We start from the raw sequence: 15,533 nt of genomic DNA on the forward strand, positions 1-15,533 counted from the left end.
AGGCCTTACTTCTCATGATATAAAATTTAAAATATATAATAATTTATCTCTGCATATGGAGTAAAAAGGGTGATTAAAACCAGCCAGCAGGAAACTCTAGAACTCTGTTTTGTGTTAATAGAGCGTTTTTAGTAAGGCAAACCTATGGAGATTCTCGTGGTTTGCTTACTCACACAGATCAGTATCAGTCTGACGAATAACTATTACAGTATTCAGGTCACGATTAATCCCATGTAAGACTGAAATAATTAAAATGGTTGATCACCGAGCAGTAACTGACATCATGTCCATCCAGTAATGACACAATTTTATCAATGATCAGTCAGTCAGTCAGCTACAACATAGGACCAGGCACATATATGCATCGGTTCACGTTGCCACACCCCATTAACACAACAAGATCAACACCAAATTCATAGAAGTAGGCACTTCATTGTTAGTGATGTATATAGATAAAGATTAAATATAGCAATATGATACAGGGAGAAAGAATTAGTTCGTAGAAAGAAAGGTAAGGCAATTTTAATCTCACCGTTTAACGGATGACAAATAGTGTATACACCGACACCATTGTGATCGATTCTGAGCCATGTTACCCAGAGTCTACAACGATTGGTTACCATAGTCGCGTGGACCCCGACCAAGTAGTTTGCATCTACCAACATGGCTCAGATCACAGGTTAGTGACTTTAAGGATTGATGCCACGTTTTGGTTTGGCCACCCCTAACTTTCTTCCATCTGTCTCCAACACCAGTCAGTACTGCGCGTCATGGTAAATGATTCAACACAGTGAACTCAATGTTCAGTCACTTAAATTGAAATATTGCTGCTTGGTCGTTGGAATTCAATTAGGATTAGATAAACATGATATCGGTAACTAATTAATTAGTGGTCAACCAACGATAATTATGACAATTAAATATAACATAATTAATTGCATATAAACGGAAAGCACAGATATATCAACTTACCTAAATTACTATAACAGCTCTTTGAATTAAGATAGAATTTTTCATTATCGCGATAGTGATGACGACGACGACGATAATGATGATGGCTATGCTCAGATGTACCATTTGAATTAGATGAAGGAATGGAATCTAAATGTTTAAGAGTTGAGCTGATTTTATTGAAAATCGGTATTTTCACATTTGTTTAGGATGTGGAACACATAATCACATCCAGAATTTTATTATCGACCAGGAAAGCAGTAAGAAAGAAGAAAATAATGTATCACGATCATAAATATACTTCATATCATTCCGTGAGAAATATATACATCTATACTGATAAGTTAAACTGAAGCTTAGTTTACCAGTTTTTGTCAAACTGATATGAACACTGAACTGTATACGAAGTTAATAAATCAACAAACGACTTTTCTGCTTCATGCTTACTTAAATCTCATTTGTAATTCGGAAATTCTAGTTTCAACCCCAGTATTGTGGAAAAATATTAATAAATTGTAGTTCTGACGAACAAACTTTGATTGAGAGTTTAGCATTGATATTTGCTGATATCTGATTGGTTGTTCTCGAACTTATTTCCCTATTTTCGCAGTCGCAACTGTCATATTCGTTGCTATATAAACGGAATTGTTCTATTATAATTTTTATTTCAACTGGGAATATAAAAACTCTCCAGAAACTTACATCTTTTTTCCACATTCGCATGTGGATTAATAACTTTGGGACGTTGTTGTTGAGTACTAACCGTCTGATCTATCTAGTTTGCATAGATCACAATTCGTATAATAAAAATCTATCAATCGTTCGTAATTTTTAATAACTGTAAGCTGTCTCAAACAATGATAACATTCAAGTAATTTGATTCCGATAAGCTTAAATTCCATGGTTAAAAGGTGGTACTTTCACCTATTGGGGATTCGTGTAGTCAGGTGGTATCCCCAGTTTTAAAACGACATACAAATGAACACTACATTGCTTGATTTGTATAAACATCTCCCACTTCAATCAATATTTATATTCACAATTAGGTATGTAAACCATGTATTAAGGCGCAAAAAAAAATAACAAAGAGTTCAGCGAAAGACACTAAGTTCACTGATGAAAGCTGACAAAAATAATCTAATTCATAATATCAAGAAGACATTCAAGAATATTGTTTGTTTATAATAAAAACGATGCTACTCATTAAATGATTAGTAGTATAGTAAGATTTTTCGAGATTGTAGGATTTTCATACTTGAAATCACGAACTGATCTTGGCTCGACCATCATCGAAAAACTGAAAAAATTGTAAAGACTCATTGGCAGTTAGCATTCACGACCTCGTATCCGAAAAGAAAACTCCTGGAGTTCAAGTGGTCAGTGGAGTTCGACTACGTCGATTGTGAGACAGCTTCCACTGCAAAAAATGTGTAAAGGTTGAGGAATATCGTGAGTTGATTGACGTTAGACACATACACCACTGAATTACGTCCTAGTGATCAAACGTTCATGCACGAGACAGAAGATCTTGGGTCCGATACCCGGTCGTGGATATGTAGTACTGAAAAGTTCTATATTGAGACGAAACAGGCACCCAGTGCTTCCATGTTTTCAATGACGATTGAACTAGGATCAATTCGTGATCGAAGCTATGAAGAAGATTGGCGGATCTAAAGAATAAAAGGTACTTAAAAGTTCTGAAGGTTCGTTTATACACACAAAAATTTCCCAGTATTTTATGGGAACTATCTGCCATAACTTAGATCATTAAGTGAGGATCGATGAAGTTAAATGAATAAAATTATGAACAACAAAGCTAGGTCAATTGACATTTTTATTAGGCGCTGCATATAATATTCATACTGAGGTACAGACTATTTTAGAATGTGGTGTCTTCTATCCGATAGATTAGAAAACTAACTTGGTTGATTAAAAATTTAAAACTTTTACGAATCTTCTCACTAGTGATTCAGTGGTCGCTGCCCGCTCCCCACACTATAAGCAAACAACATTTTGAAGATAAAATTAGACAGATACGCATAGACTTTTTATATTGTCCTCAGGTACAACTCTGTCAAAAACTATTCAAACTACAGCTCTAAGAATTTCATTTTATAGAATTTAGACTATACTGATCTTATGTTGTCGATAATACTCCGCATTTGTGACAATACACTTGTCCCATTTCCGTTTCCATTATTCTAAGCATCTGTGAAAGTCATTAAAAGACAAGTTGCTCATCTGCATTGTCACTCCGCGTTTCATTATTTTCATGTGGCAGCCAGATGGCATCATCCTTAAGTAACTATTATACATTTGAAGAATGATAAATTGTAGGGGCTAATTACGATGAGAGAAAGTGATCGATCGGATAGATTATCGCGGTGAGAGTGGGATTTTAAGTACAAAGTGAATAGTTGTTTCTCAAGTTATGTTCATGTCTAACAATCTCAGTAGTTTTGGTTAATATGTATATTGGAGAACAGATCACTTACATTATGATTAAACTGAATAAGAAGTATTGATAAACATGAACTAGAGCAACACATAAGCGAATAATACTGTTTTTAACATTACATTGGTCATAATATCATTGTGCACTTACCAGGAAGTTACAGGGATTTGAACTTTTTTCACCGCGCAATAATTAATGTTAACTGTTTTTGAATCACATTGAAAACTATTATTAATAATGAGGGAATTAGTAACAGTATTACAGTTATTAGCATCATCATGATGATTAGTCCTATTGACATCAATATTTTCATCGTTGTTTTCATTAGTCTTTGTATTACATATTAATAATGATGAAGAAGCAGATTTGGTAGTCTGAAGATGGAATGCAGAAGGGAGAGAGAGGTGGAAAATAAAGAGAAATAGTAGGAATTGTTTTATTATTCTTGATAATTTTAGCATTACACTTATGTATAAAAATATGTCCGTGTACCAGTTAATTAAAACGATGACATTTTTAAAATAGCTTGACTAAGGAGAGAAAGAAACAAAGTTGGAGCAAAAAAGAAAGGCCGGTAACAATCAATATACATTTCCTTTTCGTCATTCAAGTTTAATAACTAGATTCTTTGTCTATATCCCTCATTTATTCACTCATTCATCCACTCTCTATCTGCTTATTTACGCTAATGAAATGCCAAAAAAATTTCCTGAGTATTTTTTTCTCATATATAATTTATTACATTACTATTTTATTAACTTGTCTTAATAAATTAACTAATTAAAAGAAATATCCGAATACATTGAGTAGTAAAGGCATTTTTGGGAGAGAGAGAGAGAGAGAGAGAGAACGAGCGCAATTGACCTTGTCATCGGTAAGGGATGTTGTGTTTCTCTGGACATTTTTAAAGACAATCAACAATCTTCAGTCAGTCACAACGTAAAAACTGTACATGTGTACGCCATACCCGATTAGCACACCAAGATAAAACTGCTAAACCGAATCTCAGAATAGTAGAGGTAGTAACAGTATCAGTGGTAATAGGAAGCATTATGCATCGAAGATACGACTCGAAAGGAAAATATAAATTAGCTGAAGTTTAAAAAAACGTTGTGAGGAATATAAAATCTCAGAATTTCAGGAAAGAAGAAGAATTAATGCACCTGCACAATTGTAAATAATCATTAATTAAATCATCAAAACGGATCAATGTGGAACTTGTGAAATCATTCTAAAATATTCATTTACATTTGAAGTTGATAATTTTATTTAGGGTGACAACAAAAAAACTTTCAATTAAACTACATATTTCAGCGAACGCAACATCACTGCATGAATCTATCTACCTGAACTACAAATTTGTTCTATTAATTGGAGCTTTCTCTGTAAAGTAGTCGATTAATAATCTACCAAGTACACGATAAACTAAATTCAAAAATAAATTAACATCTGTTCACAATAAATAGTCATTGCGATTTATTGACGCCGATAGATAAAAAATTCCTCAAAAAAGTATTTATGTAAACACGACGGTTGAATACAGGTATGATTCACATGAAGAATTGCCACATAAAAAGGAATGTGTATAATCTGAATATCAATGTAAGAGGTTGGGATACAAAAATAATGTCTGAGAATTTGATCCCAATATTATTAAACTAGTATATCAATGTAATAAGTTAGTTTTATTTTGCGATACATTGATATAAGGAATATGTTGAACGAAAGTCAAACAAAATTTCTTGCCGATCACCATCTTCAAATATTGCTTAACATCAAAATATAATCCGTACGATGTTAAAGTCAATTAGATCACTGGTCAAATTGCAAATCGACCAGTAGGGTTCGACCACCAGTAAGGATTAAAAGAAACTAGACAAATATGACATTGAACACAATCAATAATGAATTATCACAACACTATAATAACAGGAAATAATATTAGCCTCAAAGTAAAAACAATCTAATAACAAAACTTACTTAGTTCAGTCAAACACTGTGATGTGAAACGAAACACATTCTTATTTGCTTTCTATTTCATGTTTCTTTTATACAATGTCATAAAAGCAAACAACTGTTGAGCATAGAGCAATAACAAACAAACAAATCACAATATGAGAAAAGATTTGTCTCAATTCTTAGTTTTTTTTCGATAAGGATGATGATGAATGTTACTTATAGTAGGGTAGTAGTAGTAGTAGTAGTAGTAGTAGTAGTAGTAGTAGTAGTAGTAGTAGTAGTAGTAGTAGTAGTAGTAGAGTAGCAGTAGTAGCAGCAGCAGCAGCAGCAGCAGCAGCAGCAGCAGCAGCAGCAGCAGCAGCAGCAGCAGCAGCAGCAGCAGCAGCAGCAGCAGCAGCAGCAGCAGCAGCAGCAGCAGCAGCAGCAGCAGCAGCAGCAGCAGCAGCAGCAGCAGCAGCAGCAGCAGCAGCAGCAGCAGCAGCAGCAGCAGCAGCAGCAGCAGCAGCAGCAGCAGCAGCAGCAGCAGCAGCAGCAGCAGCAGCAGCAGCAGCAGCAGCAGCAGCAGCAGCAGCAGCAGCAGCAGCAGCAGCAGCAGCAGCAGCAGCAGCAGCAGCAGCAGCAGCAGCAGCAGCAGCAGCAGCAGCAGCAGCAGCAGCAGCAGCAGCAGCAGCAGCAGCAGCAGCAGCAGCAGCAGCAGCAGCAGCAGCAGCAGCAGCAGCAGCAGCAGCAGCAGCAGCAGCAGCAGCAGCAGCAGCAGCAGCAGCAGCAGCAGCAGCAGCAGCAGCAGCAGCAGCAGCAGCAGCAGCAGCAGCAGCAGCAGCAGCAGCAGCAGCAGCAGCAGCAGCAGCAGCAGCAGCAGCAGCAGCAGCAGCAGCAGCAGCAGCAGCAGCAGCAGCAGCAGCAGCAGCAGCAGCAGCAGCAGCAGCAGCAGCAGCAGCAGCAGCAGCAGCAGCAGCAGCAGCAGCAGCAGCAGCAGCAGCAGCAGCAGCAGCAGCAGCAGCAGCAGCAGCAGCAGCAGCAGCAGCAGCAGCAGCAGCAGCAGCAGCAGCAGCAGCAGCAGCAGCAGCAGCAGCAGCAGCAGCAGCAGCAGCAGCAGCAGCAGCAGCAGCAGCAGCAGCAGCAGCAGCAGCAGCAGCAGCAGCAGCAGCAGCAGCAGCAGCAGCAGCAGCAGCAGCAGCAGCAGCAGCAGCAGCAGCAGCAGCAGCAGCAGCAGCAGCAGCAGAGCAGCAGCAGCAGCAGCAGCAGCAGCAGCAGCAGCAGCAGCAGCAGCAGCAGCAGCAGCAGCAGCAGCAGCAGCAGCAGCAGCAGCAGCAGCAGCAGCAGCAGCAGCAGCAGCAGAGCAGCAGCAGCAGCAGCAGCAGCAGCAGCAGCAGCAGCAGCAGCAGCAGCAGCAGCAGCAGCAGCAGCAGCAGCAGCAGCAGCAGCAGCAGCAGCAGCAGCAGCAGCAGCAGCAGCAGCAGCAGCAGCAGCAGCAGCAGCAGCAGCAGCAGCAGCAGCAGCAGCAGCAGGAGCAGCAGCAGCAGCAGCAGCAGCAGCAGCAGCAGCAGCAGCAGCAGCAGCAGCAGCAGCAGCAGCAGCAGCAGCAGCAGCAGCAGCAGCAGCAGCAGCAGCAGCAGCAGCAGCAGCAGCAGCAGCAGCAGCAGCAGCAGCAGCAGCAGCAGCAGCAGCAGAGCAGCAGAGAGAGCAGCAGCAGCAGCAGCAGCAGCAGCAGCAGCAGCAGCAGCAGCAGCAGCAGCAGCAGCAGCAGCAGCAGCAGCAGCAGCAGCAGCAGCAGCAGCAGCAGCAGCAGCAGCAGCAGCAGCAGCAGCAGCAGCAGCAGCAGCAGCAGCAGCAGCAGCAGCAGAGCAGCAGCAGCAGCAGCAGCAGCAGCAGCAGCAGCAGCAGCAGCAGCAGCAGCAGCAGCAGCAGCAGCAGCAGCAGCAGCAGCAGCAGCAGCAGCAGCAGCAGCAGCAGCAGCAGCAGCAGCAGCAGCAGCAGCAGCAGCAGCAGCAGCAGCAGCAGCAGCAGCAGCAGCAGCAGCAGCAGCAGCAGCAGCAGCAGCAGCAGCAGCAGCAGCAGCAGCAGCAGCAGCAGCAGCAGCAGCAGCAGCAGCAGCAGCAGCAGCAGCAGCAGCAGCAGCAGCAGCAGCAGCAGCAGCAGCAGCAGCAGCAGTAGAGTAGTAGTAGTAGTAGTAGTAGTAGTAGTAGTAGTAGTAGTAGTAGTAGTAGTAGTAGTAGTAGTAGTAGTAGTAGTAGTAGTAGTAGTAGTAGTAGTAGTAGTAGTAGTAGTAACGATAATACTATCTTTATATTCAATTCCATAGTAGAAAACAACCGATCAAATCTATAAACATTAAAGTATCACTACATGTAAGTGCATACATAAACATTTTGTTTTGAATACTACGTGAATAAAATATCTCATCAAATGGAACGAGAGGGAGAGGCAAACAGTAGTAGAATCATCAAAGGAGGTCTTTCAAACATTTTATGGTATATAAAAAAGAAGGGGAATATAATTTAGAGTGAGTTAACACTACAAGCAACAACAACAACATTAGATTTGTATCCGGAATGTAAAAATAATTCAATTCGTAAGGTAGATTATTAAATTCATTACTGAAAGTGGAAGAGTAAACAAAAATAGAGAAAAAAGGGAGAGCATATGTAGATGGTAAAACAAAGAGAACTTGTTGTGTATAAACAAAAAGAAAAAAACGAAACAAAAAAACAGTATGATAAATATAATTTCAGTGCATCAACTCGATCTATTTATATTATTGCTATAGGCCATCTCAGATTGTATATTTATCAGAGCAAATAACATCTACAACTAGTAGTATAAATTTTAAGACGAAGAAATTAATTAGTATCGAAGGCGAATATAATTAATCGTTTGTCCTGACTGTGGATGTTATTGGCTGGTTTCAATAACTAAATAACTATATAAGTGGTAATTACAAATGACAATCGTGATGACCTGATTTGAGGTTTAAAAATATTCTTGAAAAAACAAAAAAAGCCTAACCAGTTGATAGCATTACTTTTCTCATTAACAGATAAACAAGTAATGAGTATGAAGATAATAAAAGGAAGCCGCTGAGAAAACAGATGTATCACTATTAATGAATTCATCTCATAGATAACACTGTCAAAAGAGGGAAAGTTTAAATGCTCAAAGTCAACCATGAAATGAATCACAGCAGGAAAAAAATTCCAAAGTTAAATTGATGAAACAACAATTATGTTAAGTGTTTTCATCTTTTCTCTGTCAATAATCGGAAGAAAAACTCTACATAATGTTGTTTAATGTGAGAATTAAAACAGAGAAATTAATATTCTTGAGAGTAAACAGACGAAAAACAGTTGAGCTTACTTAAATATATATTAATATTTAGGTACTGGAGATCACAATATTTATCAGGAAAGGATAATCGTAAAAAATACTTAATGAGTATGAAACAGGTGCATGCTCAGAGGAATAGAAGCGGGTAAACACACCCACAGACAGACACGCTAATATGCATACGTCTTGGATAATAAAAATCGTAACAGAAAAACAGGTAATTAAAACAGATGATGAATCAGTGTAGAATTAACACAAAAAAAACATGCAAACACATATAAACACACGAAGAATTACAATGCATTATAGATAGATATGTAAAACAATGACTAGTAATGACTACGTTTACTGCAGATAGCATGATATTGAACAAATTATATAACATAGAAGTAAAATGATGAAAATGCAAACGACAAATGTTGTTGCATGCATTTATGTATACATATACACAGGTATCCATGCAGATAAACAAACAAGCCACGAAAAATTAATAAATGAACAAAAGAAATGATAAAAAAGAGAGAAAATAAAATGTTAATGAGTTATAGGGATTACATGTAAATGTAAATATACATTTATATATACATAAGCATATATTCCTTAAATTGTAATTAAGTGATGAAACAAAACTACCTACCACACCACTGGTCAATAAAATGACAATTACATTTCCAGCAAGAGTAATACACACTAATAACAGAAATAGCTGTGATAGCAATATTAATAAAAACAGGAACAACAGAGCAACACAGAATGAATATGAGTAACACATTCAATGAACAGATGATTTTAACATGTTGCTTTTATGATATATATATATATATATATATATAGACCGGGATGTGATGTATAGTGATTGGTTATTGGTGCTTACTTAACAAAACAGATCAATCTTACATTATCCTTATTATGATTTAACTAATGAATATGCTAAACTTCATGCAGTGAAACTGATGCCAATATTACGTGATTGATGAGGACATACACACACACAACGTAGGATAAGTCAATCGAATTTTTTTTAAAAAAATGTTACTGATAAAAACATTTAAGCAAATAATATAATTGGCAAGTTTTAGACAAGTGTTAATGGAAAATTTTATATACTCACATTTGCATAGGAATTATCGACATTTACATTAGAATTATAAGCATTTGATTTTAAATGCAAAGTTTTTGACATTTCTTCATTGGACTATAATGAGAGATTCAAAGAAATAATAATAATAATGAAGGATTATGTTACGCTTATATAATATCATATACAAGAAAACATAGATATTACATAATATCGTACTGGTTATTAACAATAATTCAGTTATCTATACGTAAAGAGCATGTCAGTAGGTTTTGTATTCAGTTCCTAAAGGAGGCAAGAACTTGAGGTCATAAAAAACTGTTCGAATTAAATCGACTAACCAATTTTTATCAGAAATGAACATGATCTATGCCAGTTTTAGTGATTATGTACTGGTTTAAGGAAAAAGATTACATCAAAAATTATAAAATACCATTTATATATACCATGTTTACACGATTAAATATTCAAAACTGATTGTTTAATCATAGCTGAACCAAATGGATAACTAACTATCATATTTAATGAAAGCAATTATTTACGATCGCCAAAACGATCACACTCAATGGAGTAGTTCTGTAAGAGGTGATAACTTTCGTATATCTGGGTAGCATCATTGATGAACAAGGAGGATTTGATGCAGACGTAAAGGCAAGGATTGGCAAGGCGAGCACATTTCTACAACAAAAAAACATATGGAGCTAAAAAAACTGTCTGCAAGCCAACATCGAATTCATAATCTTCAATACGAACGTGAAGACAGTTCTACTATACTTGGAGAACTCCCACAACTATTATTAAAAATGTACGAGTATTAATGAACAATTGTCTACAAAACATGCTCAATGTTTGTTGACTGGATACCATCAGCAACAACCTACTATGAGAGAGGACAAATCAGCTTCCAGATGAAGAGGAAATTAGGAAAAGAAGTTGGCAGTGCATAGGAAATACACTGTAGAAATTATCGAACAGCATCACGAAACAAGCGCTAACTTGGGATCCTGGAGGAAAACGGAAAAGAAGGGGGCCAAGGAACACACTGTGTCGAGAATTGGAAGCAGATATAAAAAGAGTGAATAGCAACTGGAAAATATTGCCCAGGACAAAGTTGGATGGAAAACGCTGGTGGGAGGCCTATGCTCTTCCACGAGGGGTAACAAGCGTAAGTAATTAAGTTAGCTACTCTCTGAAGTTCTAGCGAGGATCCATAACCAGTTAACTTCAATCATTTAGAATGTGGGGCAGTTACAAATTGAAGGCAACGGAAGATGTTAGAGCCAGTAACCACTGAATATTGATCCAGCAGTCTTAAAGGTTATGGACTCTGCGCAAAACAAAGTCTTGGGTTCGATTTCTGAGAATATTGTGGGTTTGTACTGACGAAGTGGCAGGGCCGGTAGTTCTTAGTTTACGACGATATCTCAACGGAGATTAATTCGTGTCGAAGGCAAGGTACAAATTAAGCCGACCGCTACAAACCCCTTCAACTAAAAAGAAAACAATCATCAATTGAAGTGACAATAATACAACCTATGTGCCATGGAAGAAAAGCAAAGTATGGTTGTTTTGTTAATGAATGTAATCGACAAAGGAGAGTAAACAATTTACAGGGAAACAAAACAACTATGATAAAAAAAATATATTGTTTGTTTTTCTTAGTATTTCCATTTGCATTTCCAAAATTACTTTGCCCCTTTTTACCACTATTTTAGCTATTGTTAAGTAGTCATATAGGATTCGATTTGAAAATGATGAGCAAAATAATCTGTTTTTTTTTCCTTCTTGTATTTCTGTGCACAAACACAGAAACAAACATACGAGCAAACGAATGAACGATATCTAGTAAAAAATATTAGAAGAATTACACATTACTATTTTATAACCAAAACAAATATATGTAAATTGAAAAATTGATATGAAGAAAGAAAAACGTACAGAACAAATTTGCTTTAAGAGGGATGGTAGAAATGAGAACAAAAAACTAGTTTGAATAGAGGTTATTCACCTGGTTTACACCAACGAGGTAAATATAATTATTATTGTAACTTTTGTAATTAACTTATAGAGAGTTATTATGTATTTTTATTGTATAATTATTATTAGAAGTTTGGACTACTGTATTCTTATGTTTTCAAGTTTGCAAGCTTTCGTTAGGTACGTAAACTACTATTATGTGTTTTTCTTTCCTTAAGTTAGTGATAATTAACTGTGAACTTATTATTCAGCTCCGTTTTACTTATGGCGTAGTTATGTCTATATTGTAATATTACTTATATCAATTGAGCTATCAGTCGAAGGAAGGTCATTGGTCTTCTATATTGATAATCTAGGCGGATTAATCAATACTCCATCCAGATAACAACACAGATACTCTTATAATAACAGTTCTCTAGTACAGCTCCCAATACAATTCTAGAATATGTTCTTTTGCCATTAAATCACAACCATACTGTAGTAAGAAAAGGTAAAAGAATAATCATAAACAATGTCCAATTTATGCAGTATATGTTAAATGTAAGTTGGAAATTAGGGTTTGACGAATTTCTAATCATTTGGAAGAATTGTTATCTAGTGAAATAACTGAAAAAAAAGTGAGTATTAAACGAAACCCGTACAACTATTTGATGCAAACCATATTTGGAAAAAACGAGCAGTTAATTTAATAATCGATTAGATCTAATTATTTGAACTCTCAATAATGTTAAGGGTAGTACAGTGTTAGTGTTAATATAACATTTGTTTACTATTGTACTTCAGATTACGATGAGCATGCCAACAGTAGAGATTATATCTAATTCAGCGAATTCAAATAGAAAGGCATAACACGTTTTCCGAACTTAGGGTTGATGGTTGAGAAGAGTGGGTTTAAATAAAGGAAAAAGACAAGTTAATTGCACTCAGAGGACAATACAAAGTATAGATATCTATAATTGTAAAATGTTGGTCAATTGAGTATCTTGGTACCTGCGCGATTGTAACAGAATTGGGCTTTGTGTTGGTCAGTTTGAAAAGAGCCTGGTTGGTGTTTAATTATTTTGAAAACTGAATGAGCCATTTGTAAGTCATATTGAATTATATCGGTGTAATTAAGTGAAGACTACCATAGTATCGATCAGTTGAAGTAACACTATGACTACTACTACTACTAATAGTAATAGAAATAAGTCGACTTTACCTTAATCATCCATCGATTAATCGATAATGCGATGAAAAGATCGACAACTTGCGCTTTATAATAATTTCCAACATACATTAATGGTTATAAAATAAATACAACTTGGTATAGAGAATGCGAATGAAATAAGAATAAAACTGAAGTGTAATTTATATTGCACCAAATCAGAAACGGAAAAGACAATGTAAAAATTCAGAAAAATTGAAAAAGTAAAGAAATAAAAGAATGTAAATTTAGATTACATTAGATAAAGAGAAGAAAACAAAGAACGGTAATTACGTGTCATTTATATTCTGTATTCAGCATAAAAACGATGTAATGTCACTTTTCTAGGCCATATTATCATGCTTTGCTTTGCTAGCGTACTAAAACGTATAATGAACTTTGAAAAAAAATCAGAACAATAAATGGGTCAATTAGATCTAATCCATTATTAAATTAACTGCTCGCTTTTCCAGATATAATAATAGTCATAATAATTATCATACCAATAATGATAATAGCACTCAATGACAGAAGCGTTTGAATTAACTTCTAAAAAATAAACCGACAAAAGAACGGAAGGTAATCAACATGGTTTTTTTGGTCACAAGTAAAAAGCAGACAACCATGTGGATCAAATGATGGATAAACATAGGGAACCAACAGATATCATACTGAATAATCGATAAACAATAATAGCGAACGAAAAACACAAAATATTAATAAAAGTTACGAACAACAGATTGTCAAATTATTCCCACGTTTCAACATACTATTGTCTAATTTTTCTTATTTAATGTCTTGATGGGTGTATTCCGTTTACTAATCAGTAGGGATTTTAATTTTTCCGGTGTTGCTCATATTCGGGGTTACCAGTGATCGGCCTTTGTTGGTATATGACAGGTTCTGTGTGGATGCCTTGATATTCCCTTTTAATAACAAGTTTTTTCCAGTATATTTGAATTGCGGTTAGTAGTGGAATCCAAATACAGCTTTATATAACGTTAGGATTGATATTGTGGAGTATAATATTTAGAAATTAAAGCACACTATAAGGAATATATTTTAAACCACTTTTCAATACCGTAACTTAATACTTTCAAGTTTTATTATATCATCATGTCATTGAATCATTTGGTTTCAAACACCAATCTACTGTTTGTTAGGGATGCAATTTAGAGATAAAGATCTAAGTAAAAATAAGTACATTGATAAAACTGTAGAGAAAAAATGTAGCAATAAAAAGTTAGTGGTAAATAAAAGGTTAATTTAGACTGAGAAATCGTCAGTGTATAGAAGTCAGTTATTCAATCAATATAAATGCCATGAAACTTAGACATTCAATAGCTAAGTATTATGTTCACGCTTTAAACAGTTAAAGAATTCGTATCATCAGTTATTCAATTTACATAGCCAACTCACAGCATCTCTAACGTTTACAAAAAAATTTTAGTCGAATATTTAGCATTAAGACTGTAGCATGATTAATTATTACAGACTCCGAGTTCATTCAAGCACTACGTGAGAGTGGTTGAAAAGTTATTGGGTGGCAAAAAAATGATATATTACCATTTGGTCTTGATCTATGTTTTGTCGAAGGATAATGTTAAGGTTAGTCATTAAAATGGAAAGTTTTCAGAAATTACTAACCTATTAGAATTTACATAAATTAAAGCATTTAACAAAAATTAGTCCACCAGTACAGAATTTCTGACCTTGAACTACTACAGTACAAGTTAGAATGCCACGGGTGTTTTTATCGAAGTTGAATGTTAATTAAATAAATAAAATCTATGGGAGTTTGGCTGATGAGGTTATTTGGCAGACTGGAAGAAGCAAGAATTTTAAAGACAATATTCATAAACTATGAGTAAAGCTAGAGGAACGTAATTGTTTAATTTCGTTTACCTAATTAACCGAACTCACTCTTGATCATGTTTAAATACTTTCTTGAGTTTTAGACGGAAGACTTTTGATTGTTCATAATAATGGCAAAACATTATTATTATTATTATTATTATTATTATTATTAGTAGTAGTAGTAGTAGTAGTAGTAGTAGTAGTAATTCATAAGTTAAAAGGAGTCCCTAACATTGTTGAATGAAAAACAAACTGCAAATATACGAAGGACGAGAAAAAGGATATTATAAACGACTTCAAAAAATAGTAGACTTCTAATGAAATCAGATTCCTTTCAATTAAGTTAATTGGTTAACAGTTTAAAACGTTTATTGCATTATTATTAATAATAATTAATAAAGCAACAATGATAAAAATGAATAATGGTGAATGATATGAGCGGAATTAGATTCAACTAACTAACCTGAGAATTTTGAATTAGACACAGAGGATAAGAGGTGTTAGAGAGATTGGTGGATTGTTTTTGTGATTGTAGATGTTGTGACGATGATGACGGTGATAAGTTGGTTACAGCAAGATGATTAGATGATAAAGAGTATTTTCCAGGTGGATTACATGAATCATGTGAATTCCCCCGGCCATTGAAACAGATTCCGATGAGTGTACTACAGCAGAGACTAGTAGCGGTTTCGAATTAGCACTATTATCATTATGTGATTCTTTTGTTGCCTAAAAATTGTAATAAA

At 35.8% G+C, this 15,533-nt stretch overlaps 1 protein-coding gene across 2 annotated transcripts in view; it reads right to left on the reverse strand.

Annotated features, from left to right (window-relative positions):
• MS3_00002143 (uncharacterized protein) overlaps positions 1 to 15,533 on the reverse strand; it is a 70,707-nt gene that overhangs the window by 20,315 nt on the left and 34,859 nt on the right. The window contains exons 15-18 of one of the 2 annotated variants that reach the window (XM_051209716.1): positions 15,251 to 15,516; positions 9,801 to 9,884; positions 3,557 to 3,780; positions 973 to 1,121 (exon numbers count right to left, since the gene is read on the reverse strand). In XM_051209716.1, coding sequence (XP_051075176.1) covers positions 15,355 to 15,516 — 162 coding nt within the window. In that variant the 3' untranslated portion in view covers positions 973 to 1,121; positions 3,557 to 3,780; positions 9,801 to 9,884; positions 15,251 to 15,354. Of the gene's footprint in view, positions 1 to 972; positions 1,122 to 3,556; positions 3,781 to 5,386; positions 5,592 to 9,800; positions 9,885 to 15,250; positions 15,517 to 15,533 lie in introns of those variants that run through there. The other variant, XM_051209715.1, reaches the window with a different exon arrangement.

Source organism: Schistosoma haematobium, chromosome 1, assembly GCF_000699445.3.
Source record: "Schistosoma haematobium chromosome 1, whole genome shotgun sequence".
In the NCBI taxonomy this organism is placed as follows: Eukaryota; Metazoa; Platyhelminthes; class Trematoda; order Strigeidida; family Schistosomatidae; genus Schistosoma; species Schistosoma haematobium.